At 55.9% G+C, this 17634-nt stretch overlaps 2 protein-coding genes across 5 annotated transcripts in view; one reads left to right on the top strand and one right to left on the bottom strand.

The window, feature by feature from the left end:
- Window positions 1–10814, top strand: part of ITGB4 (integrin subunit beta 4) — a 33324-nt gene extending 22510 nt beyond the window's left edge. For 2 of the 4 annotated variants that reach the window (XM_067308611.1, XM_067308610.1), the window contains 9 exons: window positions 204–335; window positions 2604–2774; window positions 3277–3450; window positions 4939–5088; window positions 5709–5897; window positions 6181–6336; window positions 6822–6986; window positions 7421–7537; window positions 8173–10814. In XM_067308611.1, the coding sequence (XP_067164712.1) occupies window positions 204–335; window positions 2604–2774; window positions 3277–3450; window positions 4939–5088; window positions 5709–5897; window positions 6181–6336; window positions 6822–6986; window positions 7421–7537; window positions 8173–8315 (1397 nt within the window). In that variant the 3' untranslated portion in view covers window positions 8316–10814. The remainder of the gene's footprint in view (window positions 1–203; window positions 336–2603; window positions 2775–3276; window positions 3451–4938; window positions 5089–5708; window positions 5898–6180; window positions 6337–6821; window positions 6987–7420; window positions 7538–8172) is intronic. The other 2 variants (XM_067308613.1, XM_067308612.1) reach the window with 2 other exon arrangements.
- Window positions 10815–11121: 307 nt separating this feature from the next.
- GALK1 (galactokinase 1) lies at window positions 11122–16764 on the bottom strand. The gene is made up of 8 exons (XM_067308628.1): window positions 16621–16764; window positions 15062–15251; window positions 14766–14885; window positions 13877–14012; window positions 13253–13434; window positions 12870–13020; window positions 12536–12698; window positions 11122–11322 (listed from the first exon to the last, which is right to left on the bottom strand). The coding sequence occupies exons 1-8, from the start codon at window positions 16762–16764 to the stop codon at window positions 11251–11253; spliced, it is 1158 nt and encodes a 385-aa protein (XP_067164729.1). The 3' UTR covers window positions 11122–11250.
- Between the last annotated feature and the right edge of the window lie 870 nt (window positions 16765–17634).

The following is a 17634-nucleotide window of genomic DNA, read 5'->3' as shown; positions in this document are numbered from 1 at the left end:
ACTGCCCTTCCTGGGTGGGGAGCAGGGAAGGAAAAGAAGAGCCATGCTGGGGAATGCTCTCCATCAACCCAGCTGCTTTTCCATGCCCTGCCCTCTCCCCTGCGCCTGTCACCCTCGTGAGCCCTGAAGGCCAGCCTGAGTGTGGCAGAGCCCTTTGTGGTTTCAGGCTGCATGCCTAATGATACTTTCTCCCTCCCCTCCAGTCCCCATCATCCCTGATGTTCCCATCATTGATGCTGAGGGGGGTGAGGACTACGACAGCTACCTGATGTACAGCACAGATGTGCTTCGGTCTGCACCTGGCAGCAAGCATCCCAGTGTCTCTGATGACTCAGGTACGTTTCTCTGGGTCTTGCAAAGAGTCTTTTTTAACATGCATTTTCCTTAACAGCTTTCAGCAATGAGCTTCACTGCTCCTTTCCTCCCCTTGGATGTGGGGACACTCAAGGCATGGAGCCGTTGGAGATCAGCTCTTCCAAAGCACAGTAGTTGCATCCGTGGGAACACTTGACTAGTCACAATGTAAATAAGACCAGTGTCTCCTTGTCTTAGCTGTGAGACAAAGAGAAATCTCAGCATGGCTGGGAAAGAAGCTTTTCGTAGCCCTCCCTGTTCACCTTCCCCTGCTGTTGCTGTTTGAATGTACCATGAGAGATACTGCCAGAAAACAAGAGCTGGTAAGACACAGACCTTTGAGTCCCTTGGGATGTTTAGGGGCTCTGCCAGGCCAACAGGAGGGAACTCACAGACTCACAGAAAGGTTGAGATTGGAAGGGACCTTTAAAGATCATCTAGTCCAACCCGCCTGCTCAAGCAGAGTCACCTATAGCAGGTTGCCAGGACCCTGTCCAGACTTGCCAAGTAATGAGGAGGCTTCGGCCAATGAATCAGATGCAGGTGGATCCCTGCGGCTCCTGATGTTTTCTTCCATCCCTTCTCTCTTGGAAAAGGCCTGGTTCCCTAGTCTGCTGTATTGGGACAACAAGGGCTTGAAATGGGTGTGAAAAGGGGAAGATGAGCTGTAATTGAAATGATGGGGCTTGTAAGGAGGATACATAGAGTCTTTGCTGAGTGAGGGGTGGGAGGCTGTTCTCCAGAGACTGGGATCCAGGAGTGAGTCCCTGGTCCTTGGAGAGAGCAGAGACAATGGAAACACCGAGAATCTGAGACAACCGTTCTGCGTGCACATTGTGGAGTGAGAAAACCTCTCCTGAGAAGAGGAGGACAATTGCAGCAGACTCTTCATGACAGGGACAGGCGCGTGGTGGAACTTCAACACTCGCCTTTGTGATGGACGCAGGGTTGGAATGCAGCCCATGAGTTTAGGGAACCCCATGTGTGTCATGTTCCCTCCATCTTCCGTTTGCCAGTCACGTGATCTTTGCACTGCCTTAACTCATCAGCCAACGCTTGGCAAGACAGGCCATAAATGGGTGTCATTCCCACTGGTGGCTGCCCCTTCCCCTTCCCAGCAAGCAGCATGAAGGTGGTGGGGTTGCCCACTCTGTCCCCTGCAGATTGTGCCAACACCAGTGCTTACATTGTTCCAAAAGGCTCCCAGTGGAAATATGTGCAGTTGTTGGGAGAAGACCTGGATCTTCGCCGCATCACCTGGAGGCTCCCACCTGAAACCATTCCCCGCCTCTCCAGCAGCAGCCACCTCTCCTCAGACACCGAGGGTCTCCTCCGTGAGGAGGACAGTGACGTGGCTACTGGCAGTCTGATGAGGAGTGGGACCCCCAGGCCCCAAGCAGGTGAAGGACAGCTCCCTACTGCACTGAGTGTCCTGTCTCGTCCTGCTCTGAGCCAAGGGGCCTGCGACTGAGTTCTGCCCCATAACGTGTCCCCTTCCTCCCCTTGTGTGCCCATCCTCATGTTGGCGTGATGCACTGTTCATGTGCTGTAGAGTCTGCTTCAAAGCCTTGCCGTGGTCTGTCTGCTCATGGGAGTGTCAAGGTAACCCCCATCTCGGCATGGACTTGGGAGCCTGCTAGCAAGTTGCTTCTGCACGAAGCTGGACCTTCGAGGCAGGAACAAATGATACCTGCTAAGTACCACCTCCAAGGCGCAGCTCCTCACCTTAATTAAGTGCCCTGAGCTTCCAGGGCAGATCTGCTGGACTGTTAAACAGAAATCACTCTCACATGGGTAGTTGATCTCTTCTGGCCTGCTGGGAGGGGATGGGGATTTGTCAAGGACAAGAACAGCGGAGCAGACTTTGCTTTTCAGATCCAGCTGAGACGGGATCCAGAGTGAGATTTGGAGAAACTGCCTCCATAAAGGGCTGTTTTTCTTCTTCCACCTTCTTTTTTAATCTGAACATGGTGAGAACCACAAGGCAGTGCCCCAGCGAGGCCGAGGTCTGGAGTTACCTTGGGCACTGTGGGTGTCTCTGGTGATGGGTATAGGGTGAAGTCTCTGTTTACCTGTTTGTTTCCCCCTTGCCACTGGGTAATTGTCACTTGTTCTAGATCTAGTGTTTCCGAATGGCGTTCCAGAGCAGCTGGAGCTGGGATGAAGCCAAGGCAGTGTGGCCCCTGAGGCCTCCTGAAGCAGAAGCCCAGTCCACAGTCATGTTCCTCACTTTGTGCTCTCTTTCACAGAGCACTTGCTGAATGGCCGGATGGATTTCTCCTTCCCTGGCAGCGGGGGCACACTGACCAGGACAGCAAACACAAACTACCACCAGTTGAACTCACACATGCAGCAAGAGCACAGGGTGATGGGGAGCTCCTCGCTGACTAGAGACTACTCCACAATGCTGATGGGGCATGGTGAGTACTGAGGTGATGGGGCTGCCTCCCTCTTCCGCTTTCATGACTCTCTTCAGATCCCTGCCCTGCAGATCATTCTGGGACAAGGACTATAAAGCAGAGATCTGGAATGTCATGTCCCTACCCCTGACTTCCAAGCACTTCAGTAAGGCTACCCTGCTTCCCAAACCACTTTGGAAAGGGTCCATATCGCATGTGCAGAGCACTCGGGAAAGAGCTACGTCCTAATCCCCCCTCCCACTGCAAAGTGCCACTGGGAAGACCGCATGTCTTTGCCTCTTACTCTGTCTAGCAGTGTGATTACTTTTCAGATCCACACGTATACATCAGGCTGGCGTTGAGAGAAAGTTCTAAAAAGGCTCTTCAAATCTGAGCAGAGCCTCCTCCTTAAGGAAGCCATCTCTGTGTAGGAGCCAGCACTGGCTGAACCTGCTCTGATGCCTCCAGTGATGTTTTTCTCTTTCTCTCTCTCTCTTTCTTTCTCTCTGATGCTGGCCTGTAGATTACCCAGGGAGACTCCTCCCTCCCATCCATGAAGATGCTAGGAGGACAATCCCACTGTCCCGGGATGTGGGTTTCAGGAGCAGGGCAAAGGTGAAGGGTTACTACCCCAGCACTGGCTTTCGGGACTCTATAATCATGACTGATGGGTCCGCGGGGATTTGCAAGTACATAGGTACAGCTTTGTCGAGTGTCTCATCGTGGGCATGCATCCCATAACCAGCCAAGGCACTGGCCACCTGTGAGCTGTTGCCATCCATTGCTCTCCCCAAACTCTCTCTCCACTGCTTGCTGTGTGCTGCACTGATCTCCCTCCTGATCCAGGCTATGCCTCCATCACACCACTTTTCCATTTACAGGTGACTTCAACTGTGTTTCAACCCATGTGGGCTGATTAACGCTCATCGCTGCTGCCATCGTGCTCTAACGATGCTCATTGTCCCCTGTCCTCTTCATTCCTAACAAGCTTGTTGTTCTCAGTCTTACCCCTACAGGCCTTTGGAGGACTGTTGGGGAGAATGTGTGCTCCATACAAGATGTCCCTCTGCAAACTCATTGGCCAAAGCCCCTGTCAATTAGGGGCTTGAGATCCTGCCTGGAATTGTATCTGTGTATTGCCCAGAAAGCAGCCTCCAACTTCCCTGACCCTGAGCTTCACCTGCCTGGGAGGCTGCTGTGCTTGATGTGAAGCACAACATCCCAGTGGGCTGAGCTGGGGGGATTGAGGAGCACGTAGTTTTGGTCCTGACTGCCCCCATCCCCTTGAACAATCCTTGGAGTTGCTGGGCTTCTCCAACTGTATTCCTGAGACTCCTTCCAGGCCTCACAGCAGGGTAGGGAGGAAAACTGGGTACCAGGATCCATTGCTGCAAGGTGCTATGGAGATGGGTGAGGAAGAGGGGGCCAGTTTGCAAGCTTCAGTGAAGCTCCCAGCTCCCTTTGAAAGCCCAGGAGAGTTGGTTGTAAATCTCCCTGCAAGAAGTGCCATCTTTCTGGAGTGGGTACGTATAAGATGGGTGCAGACAGTCAGGTCCCTAATGAATGAGAGTGACCAGGCAGCTAATGAAAGAGGAGAGTGGGTGGAAAGTGGCCAGTGGATGAACAACATTTGGAGGCCTGGTTGATGAAGATGCCACATCCTCTAGAGCTCTCCTGCTAGCCCATGCCCTGTTGTCTGCTTCCCTCCAGCCCATGCTGGGTACAAGGCCAGTCACTGGCAGAATGACCCTACTTCCCTCTTTCTCTGCACCAGGAGGTCAGGGCAAAACCCCCACCCTAGTCCCTGCTCCCCCCTTCCCCAGAAGGCCAGGAGCTGCACTCACTCCGAAGATGTCCATGAAGCGCTTAGCAGACTGTACAGGGTGTTCAGGATGAGTGAGGAGGGCCATGCACAGCACCTGGGCCCCTGCTCTGATCCCTCTATCATGGAGGAAGGGGGTGCAAAGCTTATCTTGCCTTGTCACATCTGAGAGTGGCAGCCTCAAGGCCATGGGACCCTGTGCCTCACTGCAGGTGTGCAGAGCTTGCAGAGACAACATTTTGCCATGTTCTGCCCAGACCACCAGGACCATTCCACGCTTGTGTGTGCTGCTCCCTCCTCTCCCCCAGCCCCCTCAACCCCTCACCCTCAAATCCATGCTGTGATGGTCCCTTTCTGCCTCAGATTCCAGGATGCCACTGGGTGTCCCCGACACTCCCACGCGCCTGGTGTTCTCTGCGCTGGGACCCACCTCCCTGAAGGTGAGCTGGCAGGAGCCACACTGCGAGAAGGAGGTGCAGGGGTACAGCGTGCAGTACCAGCTCCTCAACGGAGGTCAGTGAACATGCAACTGGCACAGGTTCCCACTCAGGCCAGCGAGCTGGGCGGTTGGGGTGGGCGTCTTTGATGGTAGAGAGTTTGTCCCACATCCTTTGGATCTGGTCCCAGCTCCTCTTCTTGCATAGGCTTGAGGAAATGACTCAACCCTGCACCTCTCATTCTCCTTTTCTACCAGAGGGATAATTTGTGGAGTTGCTTGTGGAGTTGCCTCTCCTCCTTGAAAAAATGTTGGGCTCCTTGTCCACCTCCCCACAAAGTCTTATTTGAAGTTTGCTTTTATTATAGTGGAGCTGGAGGAAAGATTGGAATAAAAATCTCTTATTTTTACACAAAACTTGGGGCAATGTTAGTGAAAACAGTGTTTTCTTTGGCTGAAAACCCCTGTGTTTTCGAGAAGCCAGTTTGTCCCAAGCTTTTTTGTAGCAGCGTCTGGGCCTGTGCTACTAGTTTTAGGTGGCAAGGTGTGATAGAGGTGGCTGGGGAGGGGGGGGGGTCCCTGATGAATTGCTCCAGCTCAGTTTTTCCAGGCAGTTTGGGGTAGGGTTTAAGCAAAAGCAACTTTGTCTTTGTGCCTGAAACATGGTGCTGACCTCCCTCTTCCCTGCGCGTCCCAGGAGAAGTGCACCGACTCACCATCCCCAACCCCAGCCAGAACTCGGTGGTGGTGGAGGACCTGCTGCCCAACCACTCCTACATCTTCAAGGTGAAGGCCCAGAGCGAGGAAGGCTGGGGCCCTGAGAGAGAAGGCGTCATCACCATAGAGTCCCAAGTGGACCCGCAGAGCCCGCTCAGCCCTGTACCAGGTGAGGAAGACAGGGGATAAGGGAAGAGGAGGGTGGCACTGATCTCTGCTGCTGTATGCAGTCCTGAGCCTCTGCTGTGTTCTCTCCTCTTACCACATCCTGAGCTCCCCCTTCCTTCCTTTCACTTGGAAATTGGACCCAACTCCCTCCCCCTGCACTAGCCTTCTAGCTGTGCAGGCAGCTGACACCTCCCAGCTCATTACATGAATGCTGCATGCAGACCCCACCCAGGCTCCTCCTCTCCACCTTCTGTGACACTGGCCTCTCATTTGTGCACTTGCAGGTTCACCATTCACACTGAGCACACCCAGTGCTCCCGGACCTCTGGTTTTCACTGCCCTCAGCCCTGATTCACTGCAGCTCAGCTGGGAGAGACCCCGCAAGCCCAATGGGGCCATCTTGGGTTACATGGTCACCTGTGAGATGCTGCATGGAGGAGGTATGGTACCAGGCTGTGGAAGCCCAGTTCCCTGTGCAGAGAACTAGGTACCTCCAGCAAAGGCAGCAACTTGCCACATTTTTGCTGGAACCAAAAAAAAATTACTGTCACTGCCCACCTGCTCCAGCAATAGAGTTGTCTGCTCACACAGAGCAGACAGAGTGGGGACGTGAGGCTGATTCCAGGTTCAGGAGCTGCTGGACCTTGGTGCTTTGCATTATCGCATGGTCTAGTATAACAGATGTTGTGGGAAGAGGAAGGACCCATGGTCTAATAGAGTCTAAGCCCAGTGAAGGTTGGTTGCTGAGGATCAGCTTTATACTGCAGTGGGGTGGTTCTAACAATAGAGCTGGGTGCGACTGTACAGTCTGCAAATGGCATAAAGCTTAGGGGAAGCCAAGTCACCAGTCAGAGTTGGGGGCAGCGTGTTTGAAGGGACTGTCACTCCTGTTTGTCTTCAACCCTGGTATGTCTGTGTGGATTAGGGGAGCCCAGGAATATCTATGTTGAAGGAGACAACCCAGAAACCACCCTGACTGTGCCTCACCTGAGTGAGAATGTCCCGTACAAGTTCAAAGTGCAAGCCAAGACCACCCAGGGCTTCGGGCCAGAGAGAGAGGGCATCATCACTATCGAATCTCAGGATGGAGGTACAGTATCACTTCTTTGAGGAAGTGCAAAGGAAAGAAACTTCTCAGAACAAGCAAATGCTGGGTCACAGCTCCTGAAGTCCCTTTCAAGCTTTGGTGGTGACTCCATTTTCCATCTGCATAATGTAGACAATGTTGTACCTTGTGAGCACTGGTCCCAGTCCTGCAAGATGTACTGAATGAGGGAGGATTGTGAAAACCTGTCACTGTTTAATTTATTAGGAATCTCCTGTCTTTTGCGTGGTTGTACACATACCTGGAGGTAGCTACTTGCATTGCACAGGTCCTCAGTCTTCCCAGTTTTTCCTAAGCCTGGCTTTAATGTCAGCCAGACAGGCCTCACAAACTGACTGTTACTGTTTGTTGCCCAGGGTTGAGATGTTGAAATTTCCTTGTCATCTCCTGGTTGACTCTTCTCCTTCTCTTCTCCACAGGCACTTTCTCCCAATTTGGAGGGCATCAGTACATGAGAGAGGAAGTGTACAACTTCCCCACCGAATACACCACCAAAACCAGCATCAGCCATTCCTCGCTGGATCCCCACTTCACAGGTAAGGGCTTTCTGTCTCCTTTGAAACCCTTGGAGACCAGAGGCTACATATGCTTGTCCAAAGGTTGGAGGGTGCTTTTACCTCATATGTGGAAGTCTGGGAGGGAGGGCCCATCAAATGGGGATAGATGAAGAGGAACAGACCATTTCCAGCTCCCTGTCCCTGTTCTGGCCTGGAAGGCTGTTGCAGTTGTTTTCCTGTGTGCTGCCTGGTTGGAAGCAATGTTGCAGAGGAAACCCTGAGTTTTCAGAGCCCCCCAAGTGCTATTACTAGTGACCAAACCATAGCTCTTCCTGCAAGGTTAGAGCTCTTCAGAGAAGAGAGAACAGAGAAGTATGATAACAGAGGGATAAGTGTCCCATGAGTGCAAGGAGTCATGGGCTTGTGCTGCAGCCTGGAGAGTTTGGGAGATGTTAAGAAATCCATCCATAGCAAAGTACTGAATCACTTGACCGGGGAGGTTCTCCATCAATGAAAGCGATATTTAAGGAGAAACCTCTGCCATTAATCATTACGTAGAGCTGATGCTGAGTGCCCTAGCTTCCTCCCAGCCCTATTCCCTGTGCTCTGGTGTCTGACCCAGTCCATCCAATAGTTGGCGCGATGTCTTGACCACTGAGCCTCTCTTGTTGCAGACGGCATGCTGATGACGACCCAGCGAGTGGAGAGTGCCAGCAGCACCCTCACCAAACAGGTCACCAAAGAGTTTGTGAGCCGGACTGTGATGTCCAGTGGGACCCTCACCAAACAGATGGAGAGGCAGTTCTACGAGGCCTGAAACAGGGGAGGCCACCTGCGAGCAGGATGGTGCCATTCAGGCTAGCAGGACTTCGTGGAACGATCCAAGGGCTGTTCATCCGGACTCTGCCGTGGTGCCTGGGCAGCTCCTCCTGTGGGCAGAGACCTTCCATGGCACTTCAAGCTCTGGACCTCTCCTTTAGAGCCCAGTGTGCTCAAAGCTCTACACATGTGGGTCATCAGGTGTGCACTCATCATTCAGGGCTCTTCCTCTCCCATCCGGGCAGCCTGGGATCTTTTCTGCAGAACCTACAGAGGGAGGTCTTCCCTAAGTTATCACTGCTCACTCCAATACCATCCCTCAGTGCCCACCCATCCAAATATACCTGCTACTGCAGAAACTTCAGGTGGCTCAGTTGCTCCGGCCTCCCCCAGAAAACAGAACAGAACAATTTATTCGTGGGTCCTCAGTTTTGAGAGGATCCCAACTGATTGCATCCAAATACATCCTGATTTATAGAGGGTCACAGTTTTCATCTTTTCTCCGGGCTTCCTGGAACATCTTCACACCCCTGCGGTCTGGGCCGCACTGGGCTTTGGTTGGTGTTTGCTTCCACCTTCCCCCCGCGGCACATGGCAGTTTGGGTTTCCTGTCCCCCTGCTGTGTCCTGGTCACTTTGGCAGTGGAAGGCTGTCCACCAGAGCTGGTTATTTGTTTTGTTTTTTATACGAGAGCTGCAAGATAGAGGTTTGGGGTAATCTACGCTTTCTTACTGCACTTTTTTGAGTCTGCCCTTCGCTGTTAACATTTGGTACCACCATAGCAAAGCATAGCCTTTAATTTGTATAGCGTTACTCACAATGGCCTCTAATGCGGGTTTTTTTTGCATATGATATTGTACAGTTTTCCTAGTATATATATATATAAATGTATTTTATTATTAAAAAAATGGAGGTGGATGAGGCCTACACTGAATGTTGAGGATAAACTGGCACTGTGGCTGCTGCGAAACATTAATAACTGTAAGAAATCAGTTAAAGGGCTTGATCCAAAGGCTTCCTAAACCCCATGGAAAGCCTGTTGATGAGCTGGAGGGTTCTGCTTTGGCCCCGATGTTCCCCCAGCATCGGAGACTACAGTGGACCGCTGTGAGCAGATGTATCTGTCCAGTGCACAGCGCCCACCAGCTCAGCTCTCTCCATCCACAGCACATGCTCGCAGATGGGCTGAGAGCTGCTTGGAAGCAAAGGATGAGAATGGCTCAGTTAACGGTGCTTGGAGAAGTACTGAAAATGGGACCAGTGTGGGGGATTTTTTACAGGACTGACCTGGAGCACATGAGATTTTGGCCCAAGAATGTTGGGTAACTTGTAAAAGTCCTTTTGCCCAACAGCAACGTCCAGAAAAGGGCTTTGCAAACTGCTCGGTGAACACAAGGGGAGCATGAGACCGGGAACAGCAGCGTCTCGCTTGTCCTTTTGAGCGAGCGTGTCTTTCCCAGCCCCTCTTTCAGCCCTTGGCTTTAGCCACTCTTGGACTGTGCTGGGTGCAGGGCTGAGCTAAGACCTCGCTGTGCCTCGTTGCCTGGCTTTGGGCAAGATGCCTGGCTTCTGCCAACCCTCTGCCAACAGAGAACAATCAGACCTCGTGTCTCAATGAAAAGCGAGTTTCTGTGGATTGCTTCAACTGCATGGGAGCAGGCAAGGAGCCTCCCGCTAAGGGATCCTGCCCGAAACGGCAGCTGCCACCTTTCTGGGCTTAGAGCTTCCAATCAAGACAGCAGCTGGCTGGTCTCCCTGGCTGCATTGCCTGTTTGGTTTGATCCGACTCTGGACTTTGGTTTTTTTTTTTTTTTTTTTCTTCTTTTGGAACCAGAGGAAGAATTTCCAGCACTGACAACATCAAGGGCTCCCTTGCCCCTCGTGGCTGTTCGTTTTAATGGGAAGGTTTTTGCATGTTTGAGCCAAATCTGCACACAGGTGAGTAAAGTCCACAGAGGTCACCGAGATTGCAACTGGGGCTAGGTCAACCGAGATATTTCAGCAAACCTGTGGTTTTACTGTGCTTTCAAGAAGCACTTAGTTCCCCAAGCAAGTACCAATGGCACTACTCTGACTGCCTTTCGGCTCCTGTCTCCTCCCTGTTGCTCCTGGGAATATTTCCAGCTGATGTGACTCTTCCTGCACTCAGGTGCCGTGATCCTTTCCCTGTGCTTTGTGGTACCAGCTAACACGCTGATCGCAGCCTCAAAGGGGAGCCACGTTTCCAAACATTAACCAAAGATTATTTTCTTATCCAAGAGAAGAGAGCACAGCTCATCAGCTGCTCCTGACCGTAGTGTCACCCGGTGCCTAAACAAGCAAGGCAGCTGGGCACCTAACCGATGCATCGCACTAAACAGCATCACTTTTTAATTCTCATCTGGTCAGGAGGCTGCTGGCGCTTCAGCCTTTGCGAGGGAGGGCCGGCAGAATGCTCTGACGGCAGGTCTTTGATCAGATGGCTTCCTATTGCACTCAATAAATGTTTTTCTCTACAGTCTGCCTGATCCTTTTTCTTTACAAAAAACACCAGCCCCCTCATATCTCCAGCTGCACTAGCAGATGAGGGACATGTGCCACAAGGGGACACACAAGTAGGGCCTTCTGGCAAGCAGTCAGTGCCTGCCACTCCTCCACCACCATCCCCTCGAGTGATTGCAGCTCCGCGGAGGCACTGCTATGCCATGTCCCTGCAGGTGCTTAGTTACACCACTGTGAAGTGGAGTTGTCTCCTTTGAGAAAAGCTCCCAAGTTACATTGGTGTCACAGCTCTGGGCTGAGGTGGCTCGGGCAGGAGGCAGAACTGCTGTGCAAACGTTTAGTTTTTATTAGACAGATGATGCAGACACAAATTGATTCCCCTGCGGAGCGAGGAAAGCAGCTGCCTTGATTTCATCAGAGATGATCCCAGCCCAGAAAAGGTAGGTGCTTCTCTAGAGGAGCTGTGCCTTCGCCCCATCGGAAGGTTTGGTGATGTAGAAGGTTGCTGTGCCGCTGTATTTCCCCTAGGAGACAAAAGGAGTTTCAAGCGTTGGCAATCCAGGTCTGTACCACGCTGCAGCAAGGGGCCAGGCCACGAGGCTTCGTTCAGGTTGGCCGCTGGCACATAGGACCTGCCAAACAGGCCTGGAAGAAATGCCCTGCTGGGCAGCCCGGTGGTGCATCTGCAGCCCAGCAGCATCTCCAACATCGGCCCTGGGCGATGCTCTTTAGGGAAAGTGTGCAATCCTGCCCCTGTGCCCCTTCATATACCTCTTGCATCCACATCATCGGATCGGGGGTGCTATAGGATACACCCCTGAACAGGCCCCTCAGTAGCCCTTTAAGGCTCTCCATGCCTTTTTTTTTTTTTTTAAGTCCTTTTGGACCTGCCGATGCTGCATACCTCCCCAGTGTCCCGTGACAGCAGGGAATTTGCTACTGGCTCTGGGAAGTACTTTTGTTACTCTGCTTTTAACAGCTCTCCTAACTAACTCATGCAATGACCATGAGTTTTTGTTTGGGAGGATTTGAAGGACAGTCACCTTCACCACCGTCTTCGTGATCTTGTAAGTCTTGATCACGTTTCCTCTTCCCCTCCCTCTGGGGGGGCTCCAGCCTCCCTCCTCCTTTTCAAGCCGGAGCAGCCCAGCCCTTTTACTCTCTCCTCCTAGGACAGCTGCTCCACTCCCTTGATCACTCCCCTTACCTTCCTCTGCCCCTTTTTTAACTGCGCTATGGGTGGGCGCACCCCCATCTCACACAGCAGCAAAACAAGGCTCTGCCTTGTTTGCAGCCCCCTCCTGCTGACACCCCCCGATTTTGCTGTCCTTTCCGGCCATCAGTGCACACTGAGCTGCCGATTTCCAGGGACATTTGATGACAGCACTAAGATCTTTCCTGAGCTTTAAGCGCCAGCATCAAGTTCAACATTGCAAACACTGGGCTTAGATTAGTTTTCCCCAGCTCCAGCGAAGCTCCCCGGTGCCTTTGGGCTCACGTACTCAGCTGAGTTAGGGCCTTCTGCAGTTCTCTGCCACCACCTTGGTGTTTAATGGCCTGAAAGAGCTTAGTGTCCTCAACAAACCTGGCGATATCCCTGCTCATCGCTGGATGGGGCACTTGTCCCGCTGCAAGCCTGTTTCCCCCTGCTCTCGCTAAGGAGAACCGGAGCTCCGCATTAGCAGGGAGGCCAAGCACGAGGGCTTGGCGGCCGGAGGACAGCAGGCTCTTGCCTACCTTGATGTGCTGCTGGGCCCTCTCTGCAGCCCCAGCCTCCAGCAGAGTCACGGTGCAGCCGCCGAAGCCTCCCCCCGTCATCCTGCTGCCATAAACCCCGTCGACCTCCAGGGCCGCCGCTACCAGCTCATCCAGCTCCAGGCAGCTGACTTCGTAGTCATCCCTGGAGAGATGAGACCTCCAGTCCGGATGCCAGGCAGGGTATTGCTCCGGCTGCCCCATTTGGGCTCCCGGGTGTCACATCGCAGGGCGCAGACAAGTCAAATGTCACAGTGAGCCGATCCCCGTGCCCCCGACGCAGCCTGCCCTGCCCAAGGGGCTGGCACCTCCTCACCTGAGGGAGTTGTGACTCTCCACCATCAGCCTCCCAAACGTCCGGTAGTCCCTGGCCTGGAGCGCTTGCGCTGCCTGGACCGTGCGCTCGATTTCCCCAATGACGTGCCTGGCTCGCCGGTAAACCTCCTCGCTCAGCTGCTCCCTGGCCGCTGCAGAGACGTGAAGACGCCTGCAGTGAAGCTGCTCAGGTCCACGGGACGTGGCCCCATCCAGCTTCTCCACCCACCTCCAGCAGCATCACGCTTCCGTCGCCAGGGCACACACCCGCCCACCCCGTCTCTGGGCACTGCCCTGCGGTCTCACCCCACACCTCGGGGCACCAGCTCCTGCCGCTCCAAGGAGCCCAAGGAGCCCAAGAAGCCCAGGGAGATCCAGACCCACCTTCCAACTCGGCCATGGTGGCGTCCCGCAGGCTGGCCCTGCCCAGAGCTGCAGCAGCCTCCTCGCACTGACGCCGGCGGCTGGGGTACTCGCTTCCCGTCAGCGTGTGCCGCACGTTGGAGTTGGTGACGAGGACGGCCAAGCTGGCGTCGGTCAGTGGTACAAGGACGGTCTCCAGGGACCTGGAACGAGAGCGCAGAGTGGGCCGTGTGTGCAGGACGGTGGGTTTCCCCTGCTTTCTCCAGCTACCTGGGTGAGGCCACGGCGCAGCCTCCTGCTGCAAGCTGGGCTGCCACGTGGTAGGCAGCTGGTGCCTCTGCGGGGCAAAGCCCATGTGATTTAGGATTATTAATCCCATATTAGACCCTAAAGACTTTGCAGGAAGGCCAGCTCAGCCATGTGCAGACTGTCATTTAGAGGATGCACAAGGAGGAATCGGGACGCCTGGGCCTAGTCCCAACCCTGCGATGAGATTTTGACCTGGATGCAGGGTTAAACCCCCTCTGCGCTCCTGTGGCTGCACTTACTTCACAGCTAAGAGACAGCAGGTCCCAAACATCAGTTAGGATGCTCACAGGCAAACGCCCAATGAGGGTTCGTTAGCGCTCGGGGCTCGGTCCTGACCTGCAGTCGATGAGCAGCGCGTGCCCTTCCTTGCCCATCACGGATATGAACTGGTCCATGATCCCGCAGGGCATGCCAGCAAAAGTGTGCTCAGCTTTCTGGCACGCCAACGCCTTGGCCTCTAAATCGCCGTCATCTGTGCCAGATGGGAGAGACCCAGGTTAGCAGCTGCGGGATGTTCACCCCTCGCCCTGGAGCGGGGGGAACGAGCGCAGAAGCGGCGGCTCGTTTTCACGGCTGTCCACCGAAGAGGGTGAAAAGCAGCCGCTGGATGAAAAGACTCGGCGGAGCAGCTGCGAGAAGCTGCCAGCCGCCAGAGGTGTCAGGCGGCTGAGCCGTCCCCTCCGAGCTGCGCGGCTCTCACTTCTCTCCCTCTCCAGGATTTTCGGTTCGGTGAGACATAGGGAAATTGCGGCCTGGGTGACGCTGAGCGCAGCACATGCGGCCTCAGAACGGGGCTCCGTTAAAGCACGAGCTGGACAGAGTGTGAAATCCAGTCCCTGCCTGCGGCTGCACCAGCGCACGGCAGCTGAGCCGCGCTCTCCGACGGCATCCAGGCTGGATGGGGAATACAACGCTGCTGTCTCAGACGCAGCCTTGGGCTATCCCTCTGTTTTCTGGGACACAGAGCGCGGGAAAAAGCTGGCTGTCATCTCCCCAGCCGGCCCGAGGAGCTGTCCTGCGGCTTTCCCGACATGCCCAGGGTCAGGGCCCTGCACCAGGGAGCCGGAGGAGCCCCTGCAGCCACCCCGGCACCGGCTGCGGCTGCGGCGGGAGGTCGCAACCCACCCGGGCAGCGGTGTCACCCGAGGAGCTCGCTCAAGGTGCCCCGTGCTCTGCCTCGGGAACGGAGACGTACTGGGGGGAGCCGGGGCGGCTGCCGCGTTACCTGGGCAGAGCTGCTGGAGGAAGGTGTAAGTGGCTACTTCCAGAGAGGCCGAGCTGGAGAGGCCGCCGCCGAGGGGGACGTCGCTGGCTATCACAGCGTTGAAGCCTGGCAGGGGCCCAGCTGCGGGAGCAGAGAGGAGGAGCGAGGCCGTGAGCCTGCAATTTCTATTTCTCCCGCTGCAGCAGCTGCAGGATTGCACCAGCGTGCAAAGGGCCCCCGCGCCGAGAGCGTTGCACCCTGCAGCGTCCCGCGCGACGGGGGCTCCCGCGCGGCCCCCGGAGCGGCCGAGGCCTTACCCCGGTAGTGCTGGATCACCCCCTTGACGTAGTTGGCCCAGCGAGGCTGCCCCGGGCTCAGAGGGCTGCCGTGGCTCGGCACCGGGAACCGCACCATCCTGGGCTCGTCTGCCCCCTCGGCGGTGGTGAGGATGGAGATGACGCCGTCCTGCGTGGGCGACCCCACCAGCACAGTCCCCAGCTGCAGGGCCTGGGGGGGGAGGTGGGCTCAGCCCTGCAGCAGCGTGGGGGCAAGCGCCAGCCCCGACCCCCCGATTCCCCCAGGAAAGGGTGTTTCCCACGCTCTGCCATCCCGCTGAGTGCAGGAGAGGGTCACATCTCGGCTGCTTTAACCCATAGCTGATGACACCCAACAAGAGTTTACCCTTAACTCTGCCCCCACAGAGCTGCCAGCCCCCACCACACGCTGCTCTCCGGGTTGTTGCAGGATTTAACCTTCTGGCTACCTAACTCCACAAACCATCAGTCAAAGGTTTGTCACAACAAAATGTCGCGACCGACCGCCCCAGCTCAGTGCCCGAGCACTGGCTGCCCAGGGCTGCGGGTGAGCCGGCCGCAGGGGTTTCGCTCGGTGGCGGGCGGACAGCCCGTGATGAGCTCGCGAGGGGCCCTGGGGAGTTTCCTGGCCCACAGGAAGCCCCACGCAGGCTTTCATCTGACCTTTTCCCACGCTGCCGGGCCTCGGAATAATCTGCTCTAGCCCTGACTTAGGACTGAGCGGGGACTTCCCCGGGGAGCAAACGCAGGGGAGGAAACCCAGCGGCTTTGACTCATCTCTGCCGGGGCAGGTCTCCGAGAGCGGCTTTCAGCCCCCGGACATGCCGTAGGGGCGCACGGGGCCGGGGAGCCCATGGGGAGGGGGAATCGCGTCCCTCCAGCACTGATTTAGGAGCCGGCCTATGGGGCGCTCCACCCCGATAGCCCTGATCCCTAGTGATCCCAGGGGGCATCCTGGGGGATCCTGGGGAAGGGGGGACTTTGGGGCATCATGGAGAAGAACCCAGAGGACTGGGGAGGGATCCTGGGGGATTGTAAGGGCGATTGCGGGGGGATCCAGAAGGGGTCATGGGGGTGGCATCCTGGAGGTTCCTGGGACATCCGGAGGGGGAAACCCGTGAGGATGCTGGGGAGGATCCTGGCAGGATACCCTGGGGAGATTATGATGGGGGATCCCAGGAGACAGTTGGGGGCATCCCGTGGGGATCCTAGGAGGAGATCATGGGGGGAGCCCGCAAGAGGCGCCGGCAGGCACGGAGCACTGGAAGCAGGGAGCACCCGGGGAAGGGGGCACTTGCAGCGGGGGCGAGCCGGGGCCCGGGGTGCAGCGTCGCTCGGGCCGCGGCGGAGGCGGAAGCTGCGGCTCCCCGGGCTGGGGAAGAGGCAGGATCCCCCGGGGGGCCGCGGTGCTCGGCGCTGCACGGGGCGGCGGGGGCCGGCGGGGGGGGCGCAGTGCTCGGCGCTGCACGGGGCGGCGGGGGGCCGCGGTGCTCGGCGCTGCACGGGGCGGCGGGGGGCCGCGGTGCTCGGCGCTGCACGGGGCGCCCGCCCGCGGCCCTTACCATGGGCAGCACGAAGCCGCCGTTGTAGTCGGTGTGCTCGCCGATGAGGTTCACCCTGCCGGGGGCCCAGGCGGCCAGGCCCGGCGCCCCCCCGCCGAAGGCCTCCCCGTAGGCCCGCGCCGCCGCCGCCGCCGCCGCCGCCATGGCCGCTCCGCCCGGCGGCGCCTCCGCCCCCGCCCCCGCCCCGGCGGCGCCCGGCCCGGCCCGGCGTGTTCCGCCCCGGGCGGTTCGCTCGGTTGGGGCCGGCCGCAGGCGGCATTTTTCTGTAATTAACCCCCCCGTCCGGCATCTTGGCTTCCACTCGTCAGCGACAAGCCCGGGGGGTTGGGGTCCCCCCAGGAGAAATCGGACAGGCGCGCTGCTTTTTACGGAAGACACCGCGAAGGCAAAACGCGAGCCGCGGCCCGGCAGCCCCCGTCCCCCCCCTCCCTCCCGCCGGCGGGCGGGCGGGCGGGCGGGCGGGCGGGCTCGAACCCGCGGCGCGGGGGCCGGGGCGGGGGCTCGGCGCGCAGCCCCGTGTGCTGCGAACAGCTTCGGGGGGCAGATATGGGCCATAGATACCCTTGGCTTCCGCCTTTGAAATGGTGCTCTTACATATATATATGTATATATATATGTGTGTGTGTATAGCTATAGATATGTATGTGTCTATATTATTATGCCAATGCCTGTGATAGTGTGTATATATATGTATATACGTATTGTGTGTGTATAGGTGTGTGTGTATACATACCAATGTCTGTGTTATATACATGTATATATGTATAGACATCTACGTATAGATACATATGTGTATATATATAGATGCCAATGTCGGTGGGGTTTTTATATATGCACGAATATACTATATATATACAATAGTGTTTCTATTATGTATCTGTATATGGTGTCTGTTTATATAAGTGTGTATATATAACTATTTATGAGTAGTTATATATAGTGTCTGTGTTACATAAGTGTGTATATATATGCATATAGATATATGCCAGTGTTTTATAGATAGTGCAGATATAT

Source organism: Apteryx mantelli, chromosome 19 (genome assembly GCF_036417845.1).
Source record: "Apteryx mantelli isolate bAptMan1 chromosome 19, bAptMan1.hap1, whole genome shotgun sequence".
NCBI classification, from domain to species: Eukaryota; Metazoa; Chordata; class Aves; order Apterygiformes; family Apterygidae; genus Apteryx; species Apteryx mantelli.
Note: the sequence above shows the minus strand (reverse complement) of the source record. Positions and strands in the feature narration are given on the sequence as shown.